The 24,065-nt window shown below is 39.3% G+C and overlaps 1 protein-coding gene across 1 annotated transcript in view; it reads left to right on the top strand.

Moving 5' to 3' along the window:
* The window catches only part of wdr11 (WD repeat domain 11), a 32,457-nt gene extending 12,033 nt beyond the window's left edge, over positions 1-20,424 (top strand). Inside the window, exons 12-28 of the mRNA XM_089012374.1 lie at positions 223-329; positions 1,731-1,806; positions 2,924-3,032; positions 3,830-3,951; positions 4,069-4,216; positions 5,536-5,642; positions 6,493-6,607; positions 7,896-8,067; positions 8,196-8,304; positions 8,655-8,717; positions 8,872-8,937; positions 10,399-10,588; positions 14,991-15,086; positions 16,578-16,743; positions 17,830-17,927; positions 19,666-19,811; positions 20,154-20,424. Coding sequence (XP_088868500.1) covers positions 223-329; positions 1,731-1,806; positions 2,924-3,032; positions 3,830-3,951; positions 4,069-4,216; positions 5,536-5,642; positions 6,493-6,607; positions 7,896-8,067; positions 8,196-8,304; positions 8,655-8,717; positions 8,872-8,937; positions 10,399-10,588; positions 14,991-15,086; positions 16,578-16,743; positions 17,830-17,927; positions 19,666-19,811; positions 20,154-20,277 — 2,014 coding nt within the window. The 3' untranslated portion in view covers positions 20,278-20,424. The remainder of the gene's footprint in view (positions 1-222; positions 330-1,730; positions 1,807-2,923; positions 3,033-3,829; positions 3,952-4,068; positions 4,217-5,535; positions 5,643-6,492; positions 6,608-7,895; positions 8,068-8,195; positions 8,305-8,654; positions 8,718-8,871; positions 8,938-10,398; positions 10,589-14,990; positions 15,087-16,577; positions 16,744-17,829; positions 17,928-19,665; positions 19,812-20,153) is intronic.
* The last annotated feature ends 3,641 nt before the right edge of the window (positions 20,425-24,065 follow it).

Here is a 24,065-nt window from a genome sequence, read left to right as displayed (position 1 = left end):
ATTAGCTAAGCAGCCAATGCCCCAATGTAGCCAAGGAGGCCAAACTGTTTTGCATGCTATTTACATTTATGGGGGAAATTGACTAATTAATCACGTGGGTCCTCACCATCTCATTATGGTGCAGTTTCTGCTCTCGGAGTAAAAAAAAAATGTTCATTTTGCACACTCGGCTGATTTGATTTAGTGTTCAATTTTGTCACTGCTTGTGTGTTCATTCCACAGGGGTATCGAGTGGGTGAGCCTCACCAGTTTTCTATCTTTCGCCACATCCTCTCCCAACAACATGGGCCTGGTTCGAAATGAGCTGCAGCACGTCGATATGCCTACTGGTGAGAAACACGCCAACAATACAAGAGTAGAATGAGTTTCTAACATTTGCATGTGCAAACTGGATTGTTGATGCAAACAAATATGGAATCTACTAATAGGGCACAATCAGGATTGCATCTGCCAAATGGGATACATTGCCTCACATTTAATTTTGTAGTCTGTGGGTGGAGTGTATGCATGAATATGAATTTAGCCACCGCGCTGGGAAATCTTCAATAGGAGATGAATTGTGCTGCCTGATTTTGTGTCTGACAGGCGGGTTCACACTCGCATTCATAGCTTCCAAATTACTGGGACAAAATGTATTTATGTCAAAAGTTACTGTTGTTCGTCTTCTGCAGTTCAAAGTTCATTTAGCGCTTGCAGTGGTCGCCGAAGTTTTTCATGGTGTAAACTGCCTCACATCTACTTTCAATTCCAATGCTTCATTTCACGCGTGGTGATTTCTTAAACTCTTTGTGATTAAAACCATCAAAGCTCCCTAAACGCTCTTTTAAATATTGCTGTCCCCCACTTTTACCCTTTTTTTCAACTGATCGTTCAGTTTGTTCAACTGAACACACGATTTGGCACCCACTATTTAGGATCTAAGTTAAGTAGGTTTAAAAAGTTGGTCAGTCACCCATTAACTCTTGCAAAAATGTGTCCACTCCAATGCCAGGGTTTTTGTCATTGTCACTTGAATTCCAGGACTACATAAACATTTCAGACAGCGTTGGAAACCTTAGACTCTCTACTTTCATCAGAAAAAATAGTTAATTCCTAAATGATATGGGTCTGGAGTTATATGAGCTTGAAATGAGGGCGGCTGTGCAAAATCCAATGAAAAACATACATATTGGTCGCACTTTAACAACTGGTAAAGCAGGAACAAAGCACTACTTTGAAAAAAAGGAAATGCTTCCCCCTTGTGGAAAAGAAAAAAAATATTGCCAGAGGCCATGGCCAACTCTTTATCGGCACCTAAGCATGAAAAAAACAAAACCCGAACAAATTCGGGAATGGTGCTCTATGTCATATTTTCAATTATCGAATACATTCGTGAATGCCAGTGAATGAGTTTAACAGCACATTGAATTGTTCTACCATATTAGGAGACAGATGTAAAATAGACATCATCCAATGTATGATTTATATTATTACAACTCACATGAACATGAACCAAGTAAAGCATCTCATTGTGTGAGAGACCACCTGAGTGGGTGCAATTTAGAAAAAACTGGAGATTACAGGTAAGAGGAATTTGATGACTGTTTCTTCCCTTTCAAAAAAAGAGGGTTACTTCTCTGAGGAACCAGCATGAAAGTGAAATTGAAATAATCAGACCTTTCATAAGCGCATTGATGAGCGAACTCTCTCATTTTATCTCCTCTTTTCTTGCATGTGTTTTTATTTTCCAGGACGATGTTTTGCTTTCAGAGGTGAGCGAGGGAATGACGAGCCACCGATTGAGATGATAAAAGTTTCACATCTAAAGTAATCATTCTGTTTTTCCAATTACCTAAGCATCAACATAATGCATTTGTTGGTACCTATTATATCGCGCAATCATCGCACCATAATTGCTGTACTTACTCAGCGCATGCGCTTTCAATGCGAAATAGGGTGTCAAGTTGTCTTGTGCCAGATTTATCATTCATTGTCCTGTAAAGTGTCATTGAGTGTTAAAAGGCACTCATAAATACAATTTACCATATTTTCCAGTCTATAAGGCGCACTGGAGTATAAGGCCACCCTCATTGAATGGTGTATTTTCAAACTTTTTCCATGTATAAGGTGCACCGGAGTATAAGGCACACCTTCAATAAATGAAAAAAAGTTTTAAATATATAATAGATAAATAGATACAAAAATATTCAAAATATAAGGCACATCACATTATCTACTGCAGCACCTATAAGGTACTACAGTAGAGGCTGGGGTAATGTATTACTTCTAAAGGGGGAAATTGAGTCTGCGACAGTTGCGGCGAGACCTGTTGTGGCTCTATATGACTTCAGTTACTTCACATATAAGGTGCAGGGTCATCTTTTGAAGAAAATCAAGGCTTTTGGGTGCGCCTAATATACCAGAAAAGATGGTATTATTATTTCCTTATTTATTACACTTAAATATATCATCCCATCAGACCAGTATCTCAAGTAAAAATTAAAACCCACCTGACCCTGCCTCAATATTAATTCATTAAAATGTCAGAAGAATAAAATACCTTTTTTTTCACCAAGTGAAATTTTAGTGAGGTCCACTAAAATGTGACCAGAGCCATTATTGGCATTTATGCTAAAATGTCAGGAAACAAAGCCATTACTGACAAGGGTCACCGACGAAAAACTTAATGTGTGGCATTAGATAAAGGTTGTGTAACAGCATCAAAAATCCAGCAAAGTAAGCACAAAAGGTTACCATTACATTTTACATAAAACTGCATATGTGCTTCTTATTACTTAGAATCCTACATCGAAAAAGTTTATCGTGAAATGCAAGTTAAAATGATGTCACTGAAGCTTTGGTATTCCAAATGTATGGCAACTAAAGATTTTAATGACATTAAATTGCTTTTCATGGTCTTGTCATTTCCCACATTGATCCTCAGGCAGTACTTGGTCGTGGTGTTCAGAGACAAACCGCTGGAGTTATGGGACGTCAGGACAGGGACACTTCTTCGAGAGATGGCAAAGAACTTCCCTACTGTTACAGCTCTGGTACAAACGCGATGACTTTTTTTTTAATTCTCTTTTGCATTGAATGATATGAATATGCTCAGATGCAGGAACTATAATTGAAAACCATATGACGTTTACAGTCTGCTGTATGTGTCCATATTTAGCCTGTAATAGTCCCTTTCAGTGTCTATTTGCCATTTAGCTGACTAGCTAGCTACCTAGCTAGCTATCTATTAGCTGGCTACCTAGCTACCTAGCTAGCTATCTATTAGCTGGCTAGCTAGCTACCAAGCTGGCTAGCTAGCTTTCTATCTATTTTGAGTTACTTCCGGGTTGAGCGAACGCCGGCGCGTGTGTGGCTGCCGCTCCTCACCAACAAAAAAACTGCAAAGTGACCTTGAGTGTTTTGAAAGGTGCTTATAAATGAAATGTGTTATTATTATTAAGTGCTAAGCTAAAACAAGTTCTTTTTGAACTCGTGTGGGAACTTGGAATGATTTCTCTTAAAAAATATCTTCTTTCTGCAAGACACTGTGGCGTCTGTAGGCCAGCTATGCTCATAAAATAAGACTTATGCGGGACAAATTTAGCAGCGGTGCTGTAAAATCTTCTACAGAGCGAATAAAATCCCCAGTAGCCTTAATAATACATTCTGGTGTTCCTTAGTACCGTATTGCTGTCTTTATTTCCATATTGATTGTCACTCTTGTGTGCTTTACTTTTATGTGAGAATAAAAACACGGCCGTTTCCTCGGTTGCTTTCTCCTTCCATCCCCACGGTGCTTTGTCTTGATTTTGCTTTTGTCATAGTGTGCTGTTTGTTTGTGTTTATTCAGGAGTGGTCTCCATCGCACAACTTGAAGAGTTTAAAGAAGAAGCAGATGGCAGCGAGGGAGGCCATGGCTCGTCAGACTGTGTCAGACGCTGAGCAAAATAGTGTTGAATCTTCGGTTATCAGGTCAGAACTCAAAAAAAGCTGAAATTCTGTCGTCCTTTTTTTTTTTTTTATATGTCGCATAATGTTGCTTCAGATGAACATTATACAAATTGTACATTTGTTTGATTCCTCCACTAGTCTGCTTCAAGATGCAGAGAGCAAGTCGGAAACCACCCAGGCCATCTCTGCCAGGGAACATTTTGTGTTTACTGACACAGATGGGCAGGTCTACCATATCACTGTAGAAGGCAACACTGTCAAAGATGGGGCCCGCATCCCTCCCGATGTGAGTCCAGTCTACAATACTTATAATATTTTGGTTTGGTTGCAACTTCTGTTATTTAAGTATTTATAATGTATTTGTGTTGTGTATTTCTTGTCTATAGTATTACAAGGTTTTCAAGATTATTTTTTTATGATGGGAAATAATATTACATGTTATGTTTTAGTAGTAGTAGACACAGAATAATATGTCTACTCTTGGTTCATCTATATTCAAATATGGAGTTTAAATTAATTGATTCTTTTATTATTTATAATTGTGTCTTTGGTTTTATTGTTCTTGTTTCTGATTGTAAAGTGTACTTGAGTGTTTGCAAAGGCGCTTGTAAATAACATATTATTAGTAGTCGTAGTAGTATTTACAAATCCTCAGTTCACCTTTATGGAAGAACGAAGGTTTTTTTTTAACTCATTCACTTCCATTCACAAATTTATTTGGGAAATTGAAAATATGACGTATACCGCCAATCCCGAATCAGTCCGGGTTTTGTTTTTTTCTTGCTTGAGTGCCGATAGAGCGCTGGCCAGAAATCTGGCAATGTTTTTCCCCTACCACAAGGGGGCAGGATTTCCCTTTTTTCCACGTTTGCGCTTTGCTGTTTTTAAAGCACTATAGAAACCAATATGTACTGTATGTATTGCATTGTATTTTAGACAGCTGCCCTCTTTTCAAGCTCATATAACTCCAGAGTCTGGAGTCCAGACCCACATGAATTAGGAAGTAACACTTTTTTTCTGATGAAAGAACAGACTCTAAGATTTCTTACACTGCATTGAATGTTTATGTAGGAAATCACAATCGTTCTATGTCTAAATAGTTGATTGGATTCTTCAGCAGTGTGTTTTCTCCCCCTCTCAGTATCCTTTCATATTACAGTTGTAGAGACCAGAGGGCGACCCAGGGATTTTAAATCCTTCATAATTTCTTCATGACTGGTGCAGATTTAGTTCATATAGATTTGCATACCCCAGAGGTTTTGTAGCCTTCATATCTGTGTCAGCACCCTGACAGAAACTTTCCTAAAATGTTTTATCCTGTCAGCCACACCAGACAGACTGACTTGGAGGTGAGACGCATGCAGTGACTCCACAGCACCAGTCTTGTCTAGTGACATAATCTTATTTATAGTCATCCATGTTACCGCCTTTCTGTCATAAATATTCTGGCCAGTATGCTCATATTGTCATAAATCTGTTGTAATATTAATACAGCATTCCTGGTTATTTCTCACACCCAAAACACAAATGGCAGTGACAGTGTTATATAAGGTTTGGAAATGTGAAATTGTCATTTTTTTTGCATTTTCATTGAATATGTTGCAGGGCAGTATGGGTAGTATTGCCTGCATTGCATGGAAAGGTGACACCCTGGTGCTCGGTGATGTCGATGGAAATCTTAACTTCTGGGACCTTAAAGCACGATTGTCCAGGTAATTTGTGTTTTTCAGAATCAGAATCATTTTTATTGCCAAGGATGTAGAACACACAAGGAATTTGTTTCCGGTCGAACACGCTGCACTAGTATCATCATTAAAAAAATTGCAAAGAGGCACTATACAGTTCCATTTGGGCTACTGTTCAAATAGTTAATGGCTTGGGGGAAGAAGCTGTTTAAATGTCTGCTGGATTTGGTGCGCATGGATCGGTCGCGCCTGCCTGAGGGGAGTAGTTGGAAAAGGTGGCGGGCAGAGTCCAGAGAGTCCAGTAGGATTTTCCGCGCCCTCGTTTGGATTCTTGCAGTGTGCAGGTCCTCGAGAGTGAGTAGGGCGGTGCCGTCCTAACTGTCCGTTGAAGTCAGATTTTGTCCATTTTTCTGGCGGCCCCGAACCAAACGGTAATGGAAGAACATTGCCTTCCTGCACCCTTCATTTATTTTACGAAGGATTTTGGAAAATGGAGTTTTCTTAAATATTGTGGTTTCAGTCTTAAATAATTTTGACACCTCTTTTTTTCTTACATTGTTTTTGTGCTACAAAAAAATTTTGGTAAAGTTTTTGTCAATTTATTAAAAATAAAAAAATCACCTGTGGCGAAGGTTCTAAATACTTATGCACATGTGTTTTTTATATATTTACAAAAGTTTTCCCCACCAAAACATTTGTAAGTTAAAAGTATGGTTTATATAGAACCACTTTATCCTTGAGTGTAGTTTTTCTTGCAGCCAAAAATGAACATATAGAGTAAAAATATATAGAACTTCGTGGTACGTTACATTTATCAACATAATGGTTGATAAAACATTTTTGAATGATTGACTGTCCCAATGCCATTGATATATAGGGGAATACCAACTCACCGTGGCTGGGTGAAGAAAATTCGCTTTGCACCAGGAAAAGGCAACCAGAAACTGTTGGTTATGTACACTGATGGAGTAGAGGTCTGGGACACTAAAGAGGTATGGATTCGTCGTGTGAGCTTGTGTAACCACCTGATGAGATTGTTTTTTCTTTTATTTAAATGGTGCTATCTACATTTCTATCATGCGATAAATTTCCATTGTAATGCATCTTCTTTCAAAGGAGTATTACTGATTGCAATTTTAACATACATGTTCAATTCCCAACACCACGTTGTACTGTCACCCATAAAATGTTGTACTTATGTTGATGTTTTCTTCAATTTTACTGGTGGCTTTGGTATTAATGAATGAGTTTAGAAATAAACATAACAGCTGAAAAACAACAACAAAAACATTTGGATTCATAAAAATTCTCCCTTATGTCAGTCGTGTTGTGTTGTGTAGTCAAAAACTTACACACATTATGATTGTGTGGTGATCAAGCAACATGGTGGCCAACTATATTATTTTTAACGTTGATAATTAAGGTATAATATTAAATAACTAAAATAATCAAGTTATCAAAATAATTAAAAGCACATTGACTTCACTGCTGGAGTGCCGTATTATGTGAAGTATCCATTTGAGCAACTATTTATATTGAATGCACCGTTGCTCTGTACAAACGCACAGTCAAGGTAAACAAGCTTTGCATGAATAAATAGAAGTGCAAACCGAGCAGCGCTTAAAGCGCTTTTAATTCTGACTTGGTTTTGGTCAAGTGTTTGTGATGGTCCTATCAAATAATATCGTATAATATAATCTAGCAATATTATAAATAATAACGGTATTGTAAATAATATTTTTAGCTCAACTTCCGCTCAACTACTTCAACAGACTTGACATTCGTTTACTTTGTATACACACAATAGTTTTTTTTTTCACTAGGAATGAGACATGGATCAGGCAAAGGTGGACACAGGTATATTTTACTGTGTATCTCACGCTGTAAGCTGCAGGAAGATGGGTGTACTCTTTATTGAAACCGAGATAAGATGCACCGCTCATTCCCCAATCGTAAAAGGCAGATAGATCAAGTCGCAGAGGGGAGCAATCATAGAAGCAAGGGAGGAGCAGGAGAAATCTCAAACGATTTAGCACTCTGCTGACAGTTGGCTTATACGCTCACTTCAGCACATTCCCATTAAAAGCCAGAAAGCAGTTTGCACCCCTTGACAAGGCTGTTTGCTGACAGTCTACCCTTCTCCATCCCAGATGTCATTTACTGGATGGGGTTTTTGTCAAAACTCATTTTTTTAAGGTACTCTTTATGCAGCATCTGAATAAAGTAGCTTTTTACTAACTTTAATAATTTGTATTGATCTTTGGTTGGAACATTTTGTAGGTCCAAATGGTCAGCAGCATGCGCATTGGTCGCAACATCAACTACCGCGTCTTAGACATTGATTGGTGCACATCAGACAAAGTCGTTCTGGCTTCAGATGACGGGTGTATTCGAGTGTTGGAGATGGCCATGAAGTCAGCTAGCTATCGTATGGATGAACAAGATCTCACCGGTAAGCACAAACACACAAAAAAATAATAAGGTTGTGAATGACAGATACAAATAAAATGTATGGTCCTTTTCTTTTGAAATTTCTTTCTTTCAATTTCTTTCTGTGTGTTCTGTAACCAATATGTCCAGATTCAGTGTGGTGTCCCTATCTGCTGCTACCACGAGCTGCCCTCACTCTTAAGGCTTTCCTCCTACTGCAGCCGTGGTCGGGCACCTTTACGATGGACATTACTCAAGTGTAAGTTCAAGAATTTCTTTCGTTGCATGCACCTTAAGCAGGCATAGATCAGAATCATTCACACATATTTTGAGTTTTTTTAACAGACTGTTTAAACTGTGGTATCTGGACGACACCTTTAAAGTTTCAAGTAGGAACAAGCCAAACAAATATGAGGCGACTTTTCAAATTTTATCTTCTCAATTAGGTTTTGCGATGAAATAAAAATGTCCTTGCATTTATGCTTGTTCCGAGCCACTGTACTTTATACATCGTACTAACAAATAAAATGTACTCGCAAATGTTATCTGCAAATTCAGGTTGTATATCAGTTCAGTAACCAATGGACATGAGTTTGTTTGGCTTTGCAGAGACTACAGCGAGAAAGATGAGATCAAAGGTCTGATCCAGGAGCAGCTCAATTCTTTGTCAAAGTAAGTCTTTGCTTTGATTGTCTCTAGAAGCAGTGAAAGTATCGGTCATTTTCATGATTCTAAGAAATACAACAATAGTCATTCTGAGGATTGCCATCCCGGCGTGTATGCAAAGTACTCTGGTTTGACTGTATATCTCTTGGTGACTCCACAGTGACATGAAGTGTGTGCTCCAAGACCCAGAGCTCGGTCTGCTGCAGCGCTGTCTTTTGGTCTCACGGTGAGTTGCTGTCAGCATGCATTGTCCCTCCCTTTTTTTCGTTTTTTCTAACTTTTTGAAATTTTGAACATACCACAGCAGCATTTGTAGTTTTAGTAGACTTGATTTTAAAAAAGCATAGTGTCATTGTCCATCATTACGTTTGACAGTGTTTTGATGATGTTATTTTTTCATAAAGCATTTTTCAGTACATATAATGTATTTCCTATTTCTATTTTGGGAAGGATATACAACAAGATAATTTTGTTAATTGTAGCCTCCTATTGCTATTTGTAAAGACTCTATCTAACCATATATTGGAGTCATTTCCGAATTAAAATAAACATTTTCATTAGTTTTGTTATCTGTGTGGAGGGAGGGGGGAATCAGTTGGTCATTGATTGTTGTAAATTTCGATCCAGTACTGTGAATATGTATTTGACACCGTTATAAAACAATTGAATGGGTTCTTTCTTGGACTCTGCGTAGAAAAGAAAGGTCTTGCTTTCCAACTGTATCCATCATACAAATTTATAGTTTTCTAAATGTCAAAATGGTGGCTACATAAAAGGTTATGAAAATATTAACCAGCGCTAACTTAAAGTTGCTGTCGCATATGATAAATTGATGGCAATTTACTGAAATGTTTTTTTTTTCTTTTACATCTAGAGTTGGTCTTCCTTCGAAGAAAGATTTTTATTGACAATTACTATAAATTGATGTTTCTTTGTAACCACATTCTCTTCAGACCACATATAGGTTCTCAGAATTGCCAGCTCTTATGCTGGATACAGCCAGACCATGCACTCCATTTTACATGAATAGGTTGAGAACACAATCACCAATGAGAAAACTTGCGAATCCGTTTATTGACAATGGGATGATTATTATGCCTATCAAAACGAGGCCAACAAATGAGTCACCCTGATAGTTATTTCATTGTAATCCTCCAAAATGTGTTTCATTGAATTGCACATTGTATTGCATCATCACCCCCCCCCCCCCCCCAAAAAAAAAAAAAAAAAAGCAACAACAACAATATGACGACAGGTGTTGGCAACTTTTGTTGCTTTATTCCCACTCACATTTTTGCCTCAAATCGAGAGCAATTCTATCTCTCTCAATTGCAATTAATTTGGGGAGAATGAAGGACAATTTTGGCTGGCTTGCAAATAACGAGAATGCCATCGTAGAGCTCATGAATCTATAATGTTTCTGCATCTGGCCATCTTCAGATATCATGCCACTGTTAATGTGGCTCGGTAACCTAGCAACAGCTATGTGTCTGTGCAGGATTACTAAAGGAGGCTCAGAGTGCTAAATAACAGGAGGATGTGGTTGGGGAGAGACATGGTGAGATTAGAAAACATGTTTGCTGAAAGATGCAGGCAGTATGATCATTAGAAAGCTGATATCACAAAAACAAACCATTAATATTTGATTTTTTGATTTTGATGGAGGTGGTTATGTGGCACCCCGCAGGTTGTTCGGAGACGAATCTGACCTTCACTTTTGGACAGTGGCTTCACACTACCTCCAGTCATTTGCCCAGGCTCGTCGGTTCAGTGTGGCCACAGTGGAGGGGGAGATTCAAAGTGAATTAGCTCAGCAGTCACCTCAGAATCACCTGGACATCTGCCACGACATGCTGTGTGAGAGCTCCTATTTCCAGGTCAGTGAGAAGAGTTCAGAAGCTACCTTTTTTTTGTTTGACTAAAGATTGTCAGAAAACCCCTGAACATCAAAGGTTTTACTTAAAACTTAAAGCTTAAAATGGCTGCCTATCTAATCAAGATCAAATGTAAAATTGTGATTGGTTATTGCCAGTGGTGGACCGTCAAGGCTTGCAAAGGCTTCTCTGCTGGCCTAAAAATATCTTAATCACGGACTGATGTTAATTGTATTTTGTCCATTAATTCTTCATAAATAATTCCAAATTGCCTTTCAGCTTTCAGCTGGCCTTGTCGCATCAAATGTGTCGATCAAACTTTTGCTCTAACCAATCAGATTTCGAGTTGGCAACCTAAAAGGGGTACCAACGCCTTCTTGAAGGTGCTGGTCAATGTCAGTTTTGGCAAACTATGATTGGCTAGAAACTAGCCTATCATAGTTTGCGAAAAATGCTCTGATCACAAGCCGCTAGTAACAAGAGCATACTGGCCAGAGCTAGCACACTATATCAGTAGTGAACCGCATAAGCAAATATATGTGTTGATTGAATAGCAGTTTTTTTTCAACACACAATGGCTGAAGAAGAAATGGATTTGGCTGGAAAGAAAGGGTGGTCAGTTATTTCCTGGCTAATAGTACCCTCTAGTGGACTTGTAGTAAATCACACCACACTTTTTTCAATCTGACTGCCACTTTCAATGCCACTGGTTATTGGGCCTATTGGCGTCAAACCAAATAAATTCTCCACACTGGCAGTTATCAGCGGCATCGTAAAGCTAAATTAACTCTCTGGAGTAAACACTCTTCAATTTTTGTTGTGTGTGACGGCGCGACAGAGAGATTTACAACAAGTGTTGATGAACTGCCGAGATGGGCTGCATTGACCTAAATGGTGAACAGTTGATTTAAAAACTCATTCGGAACCAAAGTATGGGTGCATTTAAGCTGAAGGAACTCACTTCTGGTAGAAATCCACTTGCCCCAACACAACACATGCGCTCCCACATCAAATCTCTTGAATTTAATGAGTTCATGAATATCTGATTCTTCTTCTGAAACAGACCCAAATCCAGGTGTGGTCTTTGCCCTGAAACTGATGGATCCTCACATAAGCAGTGAGGCTGATATTATGCTGAAATGCCTGGGGCTGCTTTGATACAACAGATGGCACCTTTTTATGCATAAACCAACTTCCAGCTGTACTCACACATGTACAGTGTAAAATATCAAATAATGAAAACAAAAATCTGTATTTAAAGAAAAGACATTACACATCCAATGTTATTTTTTTATTTTCAAAATGGGGAAAGTCTAGTTTACCTTGTATGTGACTTGGGTGTATTGCGGTATTCCCCAATAGGCATTTTGGCCTATTTGATTGCACACCCCCAGGGCATCTGGCAATTTGATGACTGTCACACACTACCGCATGTTCATGGGTGGAAAGTAGTTTCCAGGTGTCTATCCAAAACGCAGACCACTTTGCATCATCTGCAGTGGAAATGTTTTTTTTTTTTTGGTGGGGGGGCGGGGGGTGCCCTTTGCAGGCGCCGATATCCTGCATTGATTCCAGCGTGTCCTTTCCAGCATGGTAACCGCAGTCTCTGTGCTGAATTTAAAGGGCATAAATTGGGAGCCAGGACTTGCTGCCTTCCCTTCCAAAATGTCCTCTAACATCCGCACTAGTCGAGCGCATTTTCAAAAGAATGACAATTCCACACAGTGTACTTAATGCCAGACTTTTGTTGGCCAAAATTATTACTTGATATTGATTTCAGGTATGAAGCACTTGTTGAACAATAATGTTTTTAAAATCTTTTTTTTATACTGTAATTATGATTCAACATTCAAGCCATTCACTCCAAGGATGCTGAAAAAAAATATTGAGGATGACAATTTATTCATGGTTGGCACAATAAACACAGCACTTTGATTTTGAATGAATGTAGAGATTTGACACTTAATTAACATTGCATTGTTAAAATGATTGAATTGCCTTCGCTTAAAGGACAACCGACACCATTTTTTTGTTTCCTAACTGACATCAGAAAAATGTTTTATAGCATCTAAAATACCCAAAACACGCAGGCTGCTATTTTTAGTCAAATGAAAAATACCAATAAAAATGACTTAAAGTTTGCTAAAACTGCAACAAATTGAGCTGCGAACTGGGGGTTTTCAGAATGTCCCGCCCCCAGTTCGTAACGTCACGCCAAGACGTCTTGCCTTGCTCGAGAATCAAAACAATGGCTTCAGATTTGGAGAAAATAATTTCTTGTTACTAATCCAGTTATGAACATGATTCAAATAGTTCTGAAGAGGAAAGCATAAATGTTTGCAATCGATTAAAGGAGTCCTCCCATATCAATTCGAGCCGTCAATGACAGCAATGTAGCGTCCCAGACAAAGGCAGAAGATGGCGCCCAAGCTCCGTTGGAAATGGGCTAATTTGTCCGCTGGGAATTTGTGTCAACTAGTATCAAATAGTAGTCTTGGTGCAACACACAACGATTCACCATTGCGTTTTCCTTCTAATAAAAAACGGGAAGTTTTCAGACCAAACAAAGTACCCAAAATGCATTGTGTGTCGCTTTCTCGGTCAGGGCGTTCCAGACGTGAATCACGTCAGGCATCGTCATCAACTCGAAAACAAGACTTCCTGAATATTCAGCGCGAGCCTTAAAACTTAAAATACAGTTATATGCTGTGGAATCTTTCTAAAATACGCTCAGTAGACGTCATTTGAAGTGATTTTACAAATTATGGACACAACTCGTCCGGAGGCGTCGGTTGTCCTTTAAATTACATAATGCCGAAAAATATGTCTTTGTTTTAGTGGAGACAAATAAAGGAAGATAAAGGATGAATGTATTTAACTCATTTACTCCCATTCCTGAATGTATTCGGGAATTGAAAATATATACACACATTTGTTCGGGTTTTGGTTTTTCTTGCGGATGAGGGGGTGCCGATGAAGTGCTGGTCTGACCTCTGGCAATGTTTTTTTTTTCCCTTCCACAAGGGGCAAGCATTTGCCTTTTGTACAGCCGCCCCCACTTGCACCTCATATTACTCCAGACCCTTACAACTTAGGAATTAATTCTTTTTTTCTGATGAATGAAGATTTCTTCCGCTGAATTAAATGTTTATGCAGTCCTGAAACTCTGTTCTATCCTGCAATTTGAGTGAAAATGACAAAAACCCTGGCACTCGAGTGGACACATTTTTGCACATCTGGCATTGAATGAGTTAATGATTCCTACCATATAAAAAAGTAAGAAATCAAGGTAAAAAATTAAGTATGCACACTTTTTCTCTGCAGCAAGGTTGCATCCTCTACACCACTTTATCTTAGTAGCACTGTAAATTTAATCCGATCAGAGATGATTTGGGGCAAGAGAGTAGTACAGCAGCACTGATTTCTTATTGAAATTCTTTGATGAACCCGATACATGATTTTGGAATGTAGGAGAACACCCACAAAAGCATGTTGACAGTATTCAAACTCTCCATGGAAAGGCCAGCGTTGAGATTTAAATGCAAAAACTTTGAGCTGTGAGACAAATATGTAAAAATGTCTATGTTCATTGTGCCCTGAAATGCAAAGAAATATATTTTAGATGCCATTTGAATAATGGAAAACTGACTTTTTAATTTCCACTGGAAATTCTGTATTATCGGCACCATGACTTAAAAAAGAAAGATGCATGATTTTGTTTGGGAATGAAAGTTTCTACTTTCGTCTTAATAAGGGGCCACACAGAGAGCATAAATAGAAAGGCTTTCAAAGAACCACCCAGTCGGTCTGTCGCTGCATTTGGCTTGCGTTGTCATAAAACAGCCGCAGTGGCGGCAGCCTGGCTGTAATTACTAATATCTAAGCCTCCAACAGAGTGCACACAGTTCTGAAGCTTTAAAACACAGTTGATTGATGCCTTTGGCTTTGATTTACTGAAGAATTGAGCCTAACTACATGCACGAAAGGAAAAAAAAAAACAACCTTTTGTTTCATATACAGTACATATTTGCACATTTCCGCACACATCATTTGTGTCTATCTATATCTTCTACTTTTCCCTGTATTCCTACATAAATAAAGAGCTTTCTGACTTTGGAATGTCTTAGTTCTAATTTAAAAAAAAACTCACTATATCCCCAAATTAGATGCACGCTGCATTATTACCATTCTTCAGGACTGCAGCATAAGAAGCTCCTGAATATTTTACAGCCTTCATAATTAACATGAATCATGTCATCACATGTATATAATTGCCCTCCATATTTACATATTACATCTTCCTAATCACCAGTGATGCCCTTTCCAATGTAAATGCTTTTCCATCCATACGATGACTTGCTGAGACTGATCCCATGTCTTCATGACCACCTTCGTTTCTTTACAGAAATTCCAGTTGGATCGTGTTCACCTGCAGGAAGTGAAGCGCTCCAGTTATGAGCATACTAAGAAATGTGCTGACCAGCTCCTCCTTCTGGGTCAGGTAATCCACGTGTGCCATCCCCCATATCTGTCTGTCTCCCTCTCTCTGTCTCCCTCTGTCTTTCTCTCGGTCTTTCTCTGTCTCTCTCTGTCTTCACCTATCTACCTACCTACTCATCTATCCATCTATCCACCTATCCATCCATGTATATATACTGTGTATGTTTAGTGAGTTATTATAAACAGTTATTTGGCTGTGTTTGGCTTTTTTTTTTTTTTCATTTTTTGTATTCATACAATACCACAGTGGAAAGTTTTCGCAAAACTCTCAAGGAAGCACAGCAAAAGCCTCAATTTTATTCCTTTTTAGGTGAGGACAAATTAAGCAGGTGAAGGATGAGAATTTATATTAGTCTGGTGTCAGGGTTTTACAACTGTTTGACATGTAACTTGAATTCTACAGAGAACTTTAACAGAGGAGACCATGATTGGATAAGGAGGAAAACGCCACATTAATTACTTATGTAGATTTTTTTTTTTTTTTTTGTGCAACATGTTTTTGTTCTGAAAAATAGTGATGAGCTCCACATTTGAAAGGACTGGAGACAAAGACTGTTCATCACACTTGTATCAGTCTGATTGAAATGTATTGTACTTGAAGCAGCTCTTGGAAATTAACCACTTCTCATCTGGATGTACGGCCAGAGCAATTTGATGACTGAGGCCTGAGGACGATGCTTTGTGGGATAAAAAGAGCGGATATGACTCACGCAGAGTATGAACTAGACTCCAGCACAGCCGTGAATCTAATAAGCGCTATAGGAAATGGATGGGTGGGTGAAATCTGGCATCAGAATCACGAATCCTCACGAGGGTCGTTTGGCAGTGCATACCCTTACCTGATTGATAGCCAATCACAGATGTTTGCCTTTACAAAGCTTACTCTATAAATGTTGGATCAAACCTCTAAAGATGGAGGACACTGATTTGCTGTGGCGACCCCTTGAAGGGAAAAGCCCAAAGGAAAAGAAGACTATAAATGTTCACATGAGAATCTCAGCTGTTCCGAGTGTTTTGTTCCTCGTCTATCAAAATGCGCTAAACAAAGTATTACAGTGTACATAATATCATGGCTGAGCGTGTTAGGTTCGGTAGCCATGTGGCGGGGCGTTTCGTGGCTCGTTCGGTTAGCCGATTTTGCTTTATGTTATAGGCCAAATGAAGCAAGATGGAGGATAACAGCTCCCCTCGTTCCTCTGTCGGATCTCTGGCCATTAGGATTGTAGTCCTCCCCATGTCACTGTTCCCTCTGTAATCACAGGCTGCAATCAGCAGACTTTGTATTGGATGTGTCGCTCCTATCTAGGCAGAAAGGCGGAGGTCAGTCAGCTCTGACACGAGCACAAAGTCTTTATGGCCACTGGATAAAAAGGTTGATAATAAATATAATACCCCTAGAATTTGATCATTACTTTCTGCGTTTCTCGGGCTGCTGTTACTATCCTCTATACCACAACCATTACCTTCTATTGTACTTTGCTCTTGCTTTCAGACGGACCGTGCTGTGCAGTTATTGTTGGAGACGAGTGCAGACAATCCCAGCTACTATTGTGATTCCCTAAAGGCCTGCCTGGTAACCACCATCACCTCCTCGGGTCCCTCCCAGTCCACCATCAAACTTGTAGCCACTAACATGATTGCCAATGGAAAGCTAGCAGGTATGGTTTTTCCAGTCATTGCAACTTTTACTTTATTTTGTACTTTGAATGAATGCATGCCTGTTTGCCGAAATCTGCTTTTCTTAAAGGACAACCGACACAATTTTTTTGTTTCCTAACTGACATCAGAAAAACGTTTCACAGCATCTAAAATACCCAAAACACGCAGGCTGATATTTTTGTCAAATGCAAAACACCAATAAAAATGACTTAAAGTGTCCCAAAACTGCCACAAAATGAGCTCAGCACTGGGCAGATTCAGAAAGTCCCGCCCCCTTGTTCGTGACATCACTATTGGTCACAAACTGCCTTGCTCCAGAATCAAAACAATGGCTTCAGAGAGTTCAGATTCGGAGAAGATGCTTTCTTGTTACTCATCCACTTATGAAGATGATTTAAATAATTCTGAAGAGGAAAGCATAAATGTTTGCAGTCGATTAAAGAAGTCCTGCCGTATCAATTCGAGCCATCTGGACTCCAATGTAGCGTCCAGAAAATGCACAAGATGGCGCACAAGCTCCGTTGGAAATGGGCTGATTTGTCCGCTGGGAATTTCTGTAAACCTTCTTTATTATTGTTACTGCAATTGGCTGCGACACACAATGATTCACCATCGCGTTGTTTATGTAGTTTTCCTTCTAATTTCGCGATCAACACTGTTTTCAGATGAAAAAAGTACCCAAAATGCATTGTGTGTCGCTTTCTCTGTCAAGGGCGTTCCCTCCGTGATGTCACTTAGGGCATTGTCATCAACTCGAAAACAAGACTTCCTGAATATTCAGCGCGAGTCTTAAAACGTAAAATATAGCGATATGCTGTGGAAGTCATTTGAAGTGATTTTACAAATTATGGATGCAACTTGTCCGGAGGTGTCGGTTGTCCTTTAAATGGAATCCGGAAACCTCCAGGCTTGCAATTGCTCAGGATGCATTTTAGATATGATTCATCACATACAACATCCCTTTTGGATCTCATCCAAGTATATCATTGAGATTATAGCAGATTTACAGTGTCGAAATGAACTGACGTGTGCTTCTGTCACTTGTTATCACATTGCAACCTTGCATCCCGCTGTTTTACTACCAGAGGGGGTACAGCTGCTATGTCTGATTGACAAAGCTGCCGATGCGTGCCGCTACCTGCAGACCTACGGGGAGTGGAATCGCGCTGCCTGGCTCGCCAAGGTAACTCAGCAGCAGTGTGTCCATGTCAGAGATGTTTGTTTGGACACTGTGAACAAAGGCTCAAATACAGGAAGATTGGCTTTTATTGCCGGCAGGGGATTCAGCCATTCATGACCGACGCCCAACCTCTGCAGCCCTCTGCCAAGCTATTTATTGATAGCACAGTGATACCTCAGCTTACGAACTTAATTGGTTCCCAGAAAGTGTGTGTCAGGCGAAGTGTCTTCCAAACATTAATTTCCCAGAGGAAACCATTAAAAATTAGAATAATCCATTTCCAGGTCTCCATTAAACATATTTTTCTACTAAATAAGACTTAAAACGACATAAAATATACCTTATTTTATGTATAATAACTGTGTTACTGTATTTTAATTAAAGAAATAAACTGTTCTGTATAATAAAGTCGTTTTATTTACCTTTGTGATGGTCGTTTTTCCAGTTGCCTCTTGATGATATCCGAGTGAAGTTGCCGTGCTTTCTCGGCGATAATACCCTCACTACACTACCCTGCTAGCTGTTTTTCGTTAATCCACATTAACAGATGTTTTTCAACCTCTTCTATTGCCTGAGACCGTTGCTTAGACAAAACAGAAACATCCTTAGCCACACACGCACCCTTAATAACTTCAATGTTGTTAAGGATGGTAGCGACTTAGCGTACTGGTATTGGGACGCTAAGTCACACAAACGCACACCTTGTTCGTGTTTTTCGATGATCTCCTTCTTCTACTCGACCGTAATTTTCTTTCGTGTCTTCTTTGTCTTAACACTAGCCTGTGGTGGGGTCTTTTTCGGTCCCAAAAAAGCAAAAGTACTACACTCGATAACAAACCACGGATGCACAGAGTGCACTGAAAGAAAGTGGATGTGGAAAACTAGTCCACCTGTTGGACCGTGTGGTTTGGTGTTCCGCCGAAAACTAGTCCGCCAGGCGTTGTGGTGCTCCGTGTGTTTCCCGAAAACTAGTTCATATGCCAACATTATATTCTCGCGAATTTAATGTTTGTCAGGCAAAACGTTCGTGAGCTAAAGCGTTCATAAACCAAGGTATCACTCTATATGCAAATTTAAGTGATACTTTAGTAAAACATAGTCTTCCTGATTTCAATACCACGCCCCTGGACGTCCCAAGCACCAACATCCATATAACAAACAGAACATAGACATTTTAATGGGTTGTATTTCCACGAAACCTGGCTAATGAGCTCTTCCTGTGAAGGAGTTTACCAAGTCCTAAATTCCACCCAAGGCCAGATCACACCTGTTTAACTGTCACCTGATGATAACAGTTAAACAGGCTGTGTCTGTTCACCTCAGATTGACTCCAAATTTTCTGTGCTTCCATTGTGGGCCTTGTGTTCGGACAACTAAGCAGACAACAGCATGAAACTTTTAAATATGATAACTTCTATTCTTTATCAGTCTGTCAACAAGCATTAATTTCTTGGAGGAAAAGGGGAGTATTTATGCTTTCGTGGGTAGAAATATGCACGATATATTGCCTGCCTGATTCCCAAAATGCCTCGTCGGAGGGGTGTGGTATTAAAATGTTGTCTTAGCAAAATGTTGTCTTAGCATCTTAGCAGGTTTTTGTCACTGAATAATACATGTATTGTAATGCAGAAAAGAGGTTATCCATAAAGGTGCATCAATTTTGTGCATTTTTTCAGAGCACTCTCTGTCACACAGCTGCACTGTTTGAACGTGTCCGACATATTCATGGCTCTTTTGCCAGGTGCGTCTCAACCCAGCGGAGAGTTCGGATGTGCTGAAGCGATGGGCAGAGCATCTGTGCTCACCACAGGTCAACCAAAAATCCAAAGCTATCCTGGTGCTGCTTTCCCTGGGCTGTTTTTACAAAGTTGGGGAGATGCTACACAGGTATGACTTATAAGCTTTATCGTCAGCTTATGACAATCTCACTATGAGGTTGACGTTTTGACAAAACATGCGCAGCACTCACTTTTCACCAGTTATTGTTCCTGATTTTGTAATTCGCTGAATACACTTGATTTTATTCGCCTATGTCATAGTATGTCATGGATGTCTTTCTTTAGCCTTCGCATTGATATCTTTTCTTCATCGCATCCATTTTACATTTTGAAAGGCCTTCGAGAAGCATGTACCTAGTGTATACTACAGGGTCACTCAAATCCAATCAGGATTTGTGCTCTTTTCTGACAATTCCATGTCTGTCTTCTCCTCCCTCCACTTTGCCATCAGTACGAGGCACTTCGACAGCGCCGCTCTCTTTATTGAAGCCTGCCTGAAATACGGGGTCATGGAGGCCAACGACTCATCTAATATCCTTTTTGAAAATCTATTACACTGCTCTAAGGACCGTTGATGGATGGGGTGTTCCCGCTGCGTTAACTCATGCCCATCGAGTCATTTGTAGAAAAACAAATGTCAAATTTTATGCCTCCATATTGCACAATCGCCGGACCACCCTGCTTTGCGCTATTTGTACCAGATATGCTTGGTGATTGTAATCTTTACGCTGCCGCAGATCTCACGTAAACATAAGTTCACTTTGCGTCCAGACACAGCACAATTCACAAGTCACTAATCATCGCTTACATGACAACAAATCAGACACTTATTATTATTATTATTAAAACTATTGTTATTCCTTCAAACACTTTATTTAAACCAACAGTGCTCTTTAAATGTGTCAAAAATACAACTGGTTCATGAAGCAAATCTGAAGCTTCATTTTCCAATCACTACTTTTTTTTATTATCATTATTACAAATTGAGAATGGGGAGCAACCCGAACACGGAGAAAGCCATCACAATTATGTTTTGGCCATACTTAAAATAGCATTTTAGTTTCCCATCCCTGCTGTTAGTGTTAGCGGTTTACTCAGATTATTGATCACAAACCTTCAAACTGCTTCTTTAACACATGCAGAGCAGCAAAACAAATAGACAGCCCTCTACTGACATACTTAAGCTTTCCTTGACCTAACATTTCCACATAAACTCATCGAGACGGCATTTTTGGACTACGCGCGGCTTCTGCGCTCACTTGGCCTACGGGAAGGAGCTGCTCTGTGGGCATCGCGGGCCGGCACGGCAGGCGAGCAGCTGATGGAGGAGCTGTTCAAGGGGGAGGGAGGAGCGCATGAGGTCATGATTGACAGTGACAAGGCCACGGTGACGAATGACTCTTTATGATGAATGGACTAACTACTGATAATCAACCATGAAAAAGGATCTATGTTCCTAATCTCTTTGTCATGAGACAACGGTGACAGACGAAAAGTCCCATTGTGTCATTTGTCTGTTCATTCATCGTTTTGTGGCTGTGGCGAATTGTTTTTGTTGTGATGGTGGGACCATCATGTCTGTTGGCAGCTGTGTTTGCATGTTGCTTCAAAAGATTTAATCTTCCCAACAAGTGATGCATAATGTTGTTGACTTGATGTCTGTTAAATTGAATTTTTAATATAATGGTGTATTACGTGTGCCTGTGTTAAATACATTTAAGAGATAACATGTATTTTGATGTTCTACTTCTGTGATATACTGTAGTGAGTTGCGACATTTTCCTCGTTATTTCATGTTCAGTTTACACTCCCTTGAAAGATTGCTCTTACGATTAACCTTTTTCAACGCAAAATTCCAAAGCATTGCACTCTTCATATTCCTTTAATTCAGCAGAATCATTTGCAGTAACATTCCAATATCTGAGCACCTCAATGCTTAAAGTAGTAAAACAGTCAATCCCAGATGTGCACAATCAAAATTACGGTTTCCAATAAAAAAACAAATCCAAAATCGTTAAAATAGCAAGAACGTAAATACAAAACACGACAACAGGCGATCGTCATAGTGCTAGCTGTTAGCTTCCTTTGGGCGAATTGCGCATGCGCGTGATACGGGTCTTTCCTGGAAACCAGAGTGACAGCTCATTCCTGGAATCGAGACTCAAGAGTTAGCGTCGTATTTTATCATTGTCGTGTAATGTCATCTCCCGGAAAAAAAACAACAAAATGTGTGAAAAGTAAAAGAAAACTACAGTTGTTTCGTGAGGAATACTCCTAAATATTTCCAGGAGTTAGACTTCGCTCAAGAAAAGGTAAAAATGACGCGAGTTTGAGTTTCATACCTGTCAACCTTGGCTAATAGCTGCTCGTATATAAAAATTGTAGTCCGCCGTACATTATTTGAAATGATAAAAAACGTTAACAAGCGGAAAAGCAGTTTACTGGGCATGCGCAGTAACCTGGACCACGGCGTATTACGAGACTTTCTTGTTTCCAAAATTAGCAGGTATGATCGAACGTTCAAATTGGTATTTGTATTGAGTGCTTGAGCAATTGTTGGCTGCTTTCAGTATTCGTTTATCAGCATGTGTTGGATGGGTTTGTTCCGTGCACTTAATCCGTGATGCTCCTGCTAAAGCATACTTTAAAGAAAGTCGTCACCTACTCTCCCCCACTCTGCTCATCAAAACCATTCGTACGCGGATACATTGACAGCACCTGTCTCTTTATCCGCAATACGACGTGTCAACCTGTCCTGCAGTCTGACAGAACTTTCTTGCGTAGGGAACCGTCGGTGTGTTGATGTGTTTCATAAACACGTCAGTGCTGTTTCCTCCTGTGTAACCATAGACGCTGTCAATCAACATCTAAATATTGTTGCTTATCTGTTTCACAATTCGCACTTATATAAGTGAATGGAAAGTCTACAAACAACATGAAGCCACGGTTATAGTTATAAAAGGGTTTTCATCACTTTTTACTCCTACCCGTACACTTTTTTTTTTTGGTCTTTGGTGCAAGATCTGACTCAAATTGATTTTTTATTACAACGTGAACATGTCATTTTAACAAACGTTTCTTTCTGTTTTATATCCATTGCACGGTCTGTGGAAGAGCTTGTATCCAGTCACCGTACTATCGATGCGCTTCACTTTTTTTCAGCCCTAAAGTTTGTCATGGAAGACACGCACACATAGTACTTCATGACTTTGAGCAGCCTCATGCTGTTGTTTCTGTAGCACAAAAAATGGATTGTGTCCTGTACCAATGCAATCAGTCATCATAAGGTATAGACACCCCCCTTTCTCCACCCCAAACATTATCAGTTGCTGATCTCACAGTGATGTTTTGAATTCAACATGCATACATATTCAAAGAAAACGTTACTATACCCGTATATGAATGGCAATAAAGAGTATTTGCATTTTTATGGTTGTCATCATTGTGCACTAGAGGGCGAACTTAATCCTAGTTTGGCACAAACTGACCTATTATATACAGTAAAGTCTCGTTATATCGATATTCAAGGGAGTCCGAAAAAATATCGATATATCCGACCCTGTTTGCATGTAATTTTCTCCGTGCGTGCATAGAAATAGTATCGATATAACCGGGACTATCGATATATCCGATATCGATCGACGAGACTTTACTGTATATTGTTTTCATAATAATAATATATTTAATTTATAAGCGCCTTTCAAAACTCTCAAGGTCACTTTACAGTCACAGGATGAGTTTTTCTGTGGGTGAGGAGTGGCAGCCACACGGCAAGCGTTCACTCAACCTGGAAAAAACTGAAAATGAAGGAAAGCTGGCTGGCTAGCTAATATATAGCTGATAATAATAATAATAATAATAATAATAATAATAATAATTACATTTCATTTATAAGCGCCTTTCAAAACTCAAGGTCACCTTACAGTCACAAGATAAATTAGCTAGCTAGCTCGCTAGATAGCTAGATAGCAAACAGACAGCTCATAATAATAATATGTTTAATCTATAAGCACATTTTAAAACTCTCAAGGTCACTTTACAGTCAAGGGGTAAGTTAGACAGCTAGCTATATAGCTAATCCACACAAAACAGTCAAATAATAGGTGACATCAGCAACAACTGTTTCTGAGATGTTAAAAACATACTTGAAAAGAGACATCTTTTCTATCCCATTGGGATATTCTAGAATTATTTGAGTGCTTTATAATAATAATAATAATATGTTTTATTTAATAGCGTCAACGTAAAAATGGAAACAGGTGAAATTGACCCCTTAATTTAATATGAGGGTTAAATCCTATCACAGTTACTTTATTTCATTACAGCTCGGCTATAGTTAAACATCTACTCTTTCGTAAAACTG

This window comes from Hippocampus bargibanti, linkage group LG13 (genome assembly GCF_051943395.1).
Source record: "Hippocampus bargibanti isolate YZ-2025 linkage group LG13, ASM5194339v1, whole genome shotgun sequence".
Lineage (NCBI taxonomy): Eukaryota > Metazoa > Chordata > Actinopteri > Syngnathiformes > Syngnathidae > Hippocampus > Hippocampus bargibanti.
Note: the sequence above shows the minus strand (reverse complement) of the source record. Positions and strands in the feature narration are given on the sequence as shown.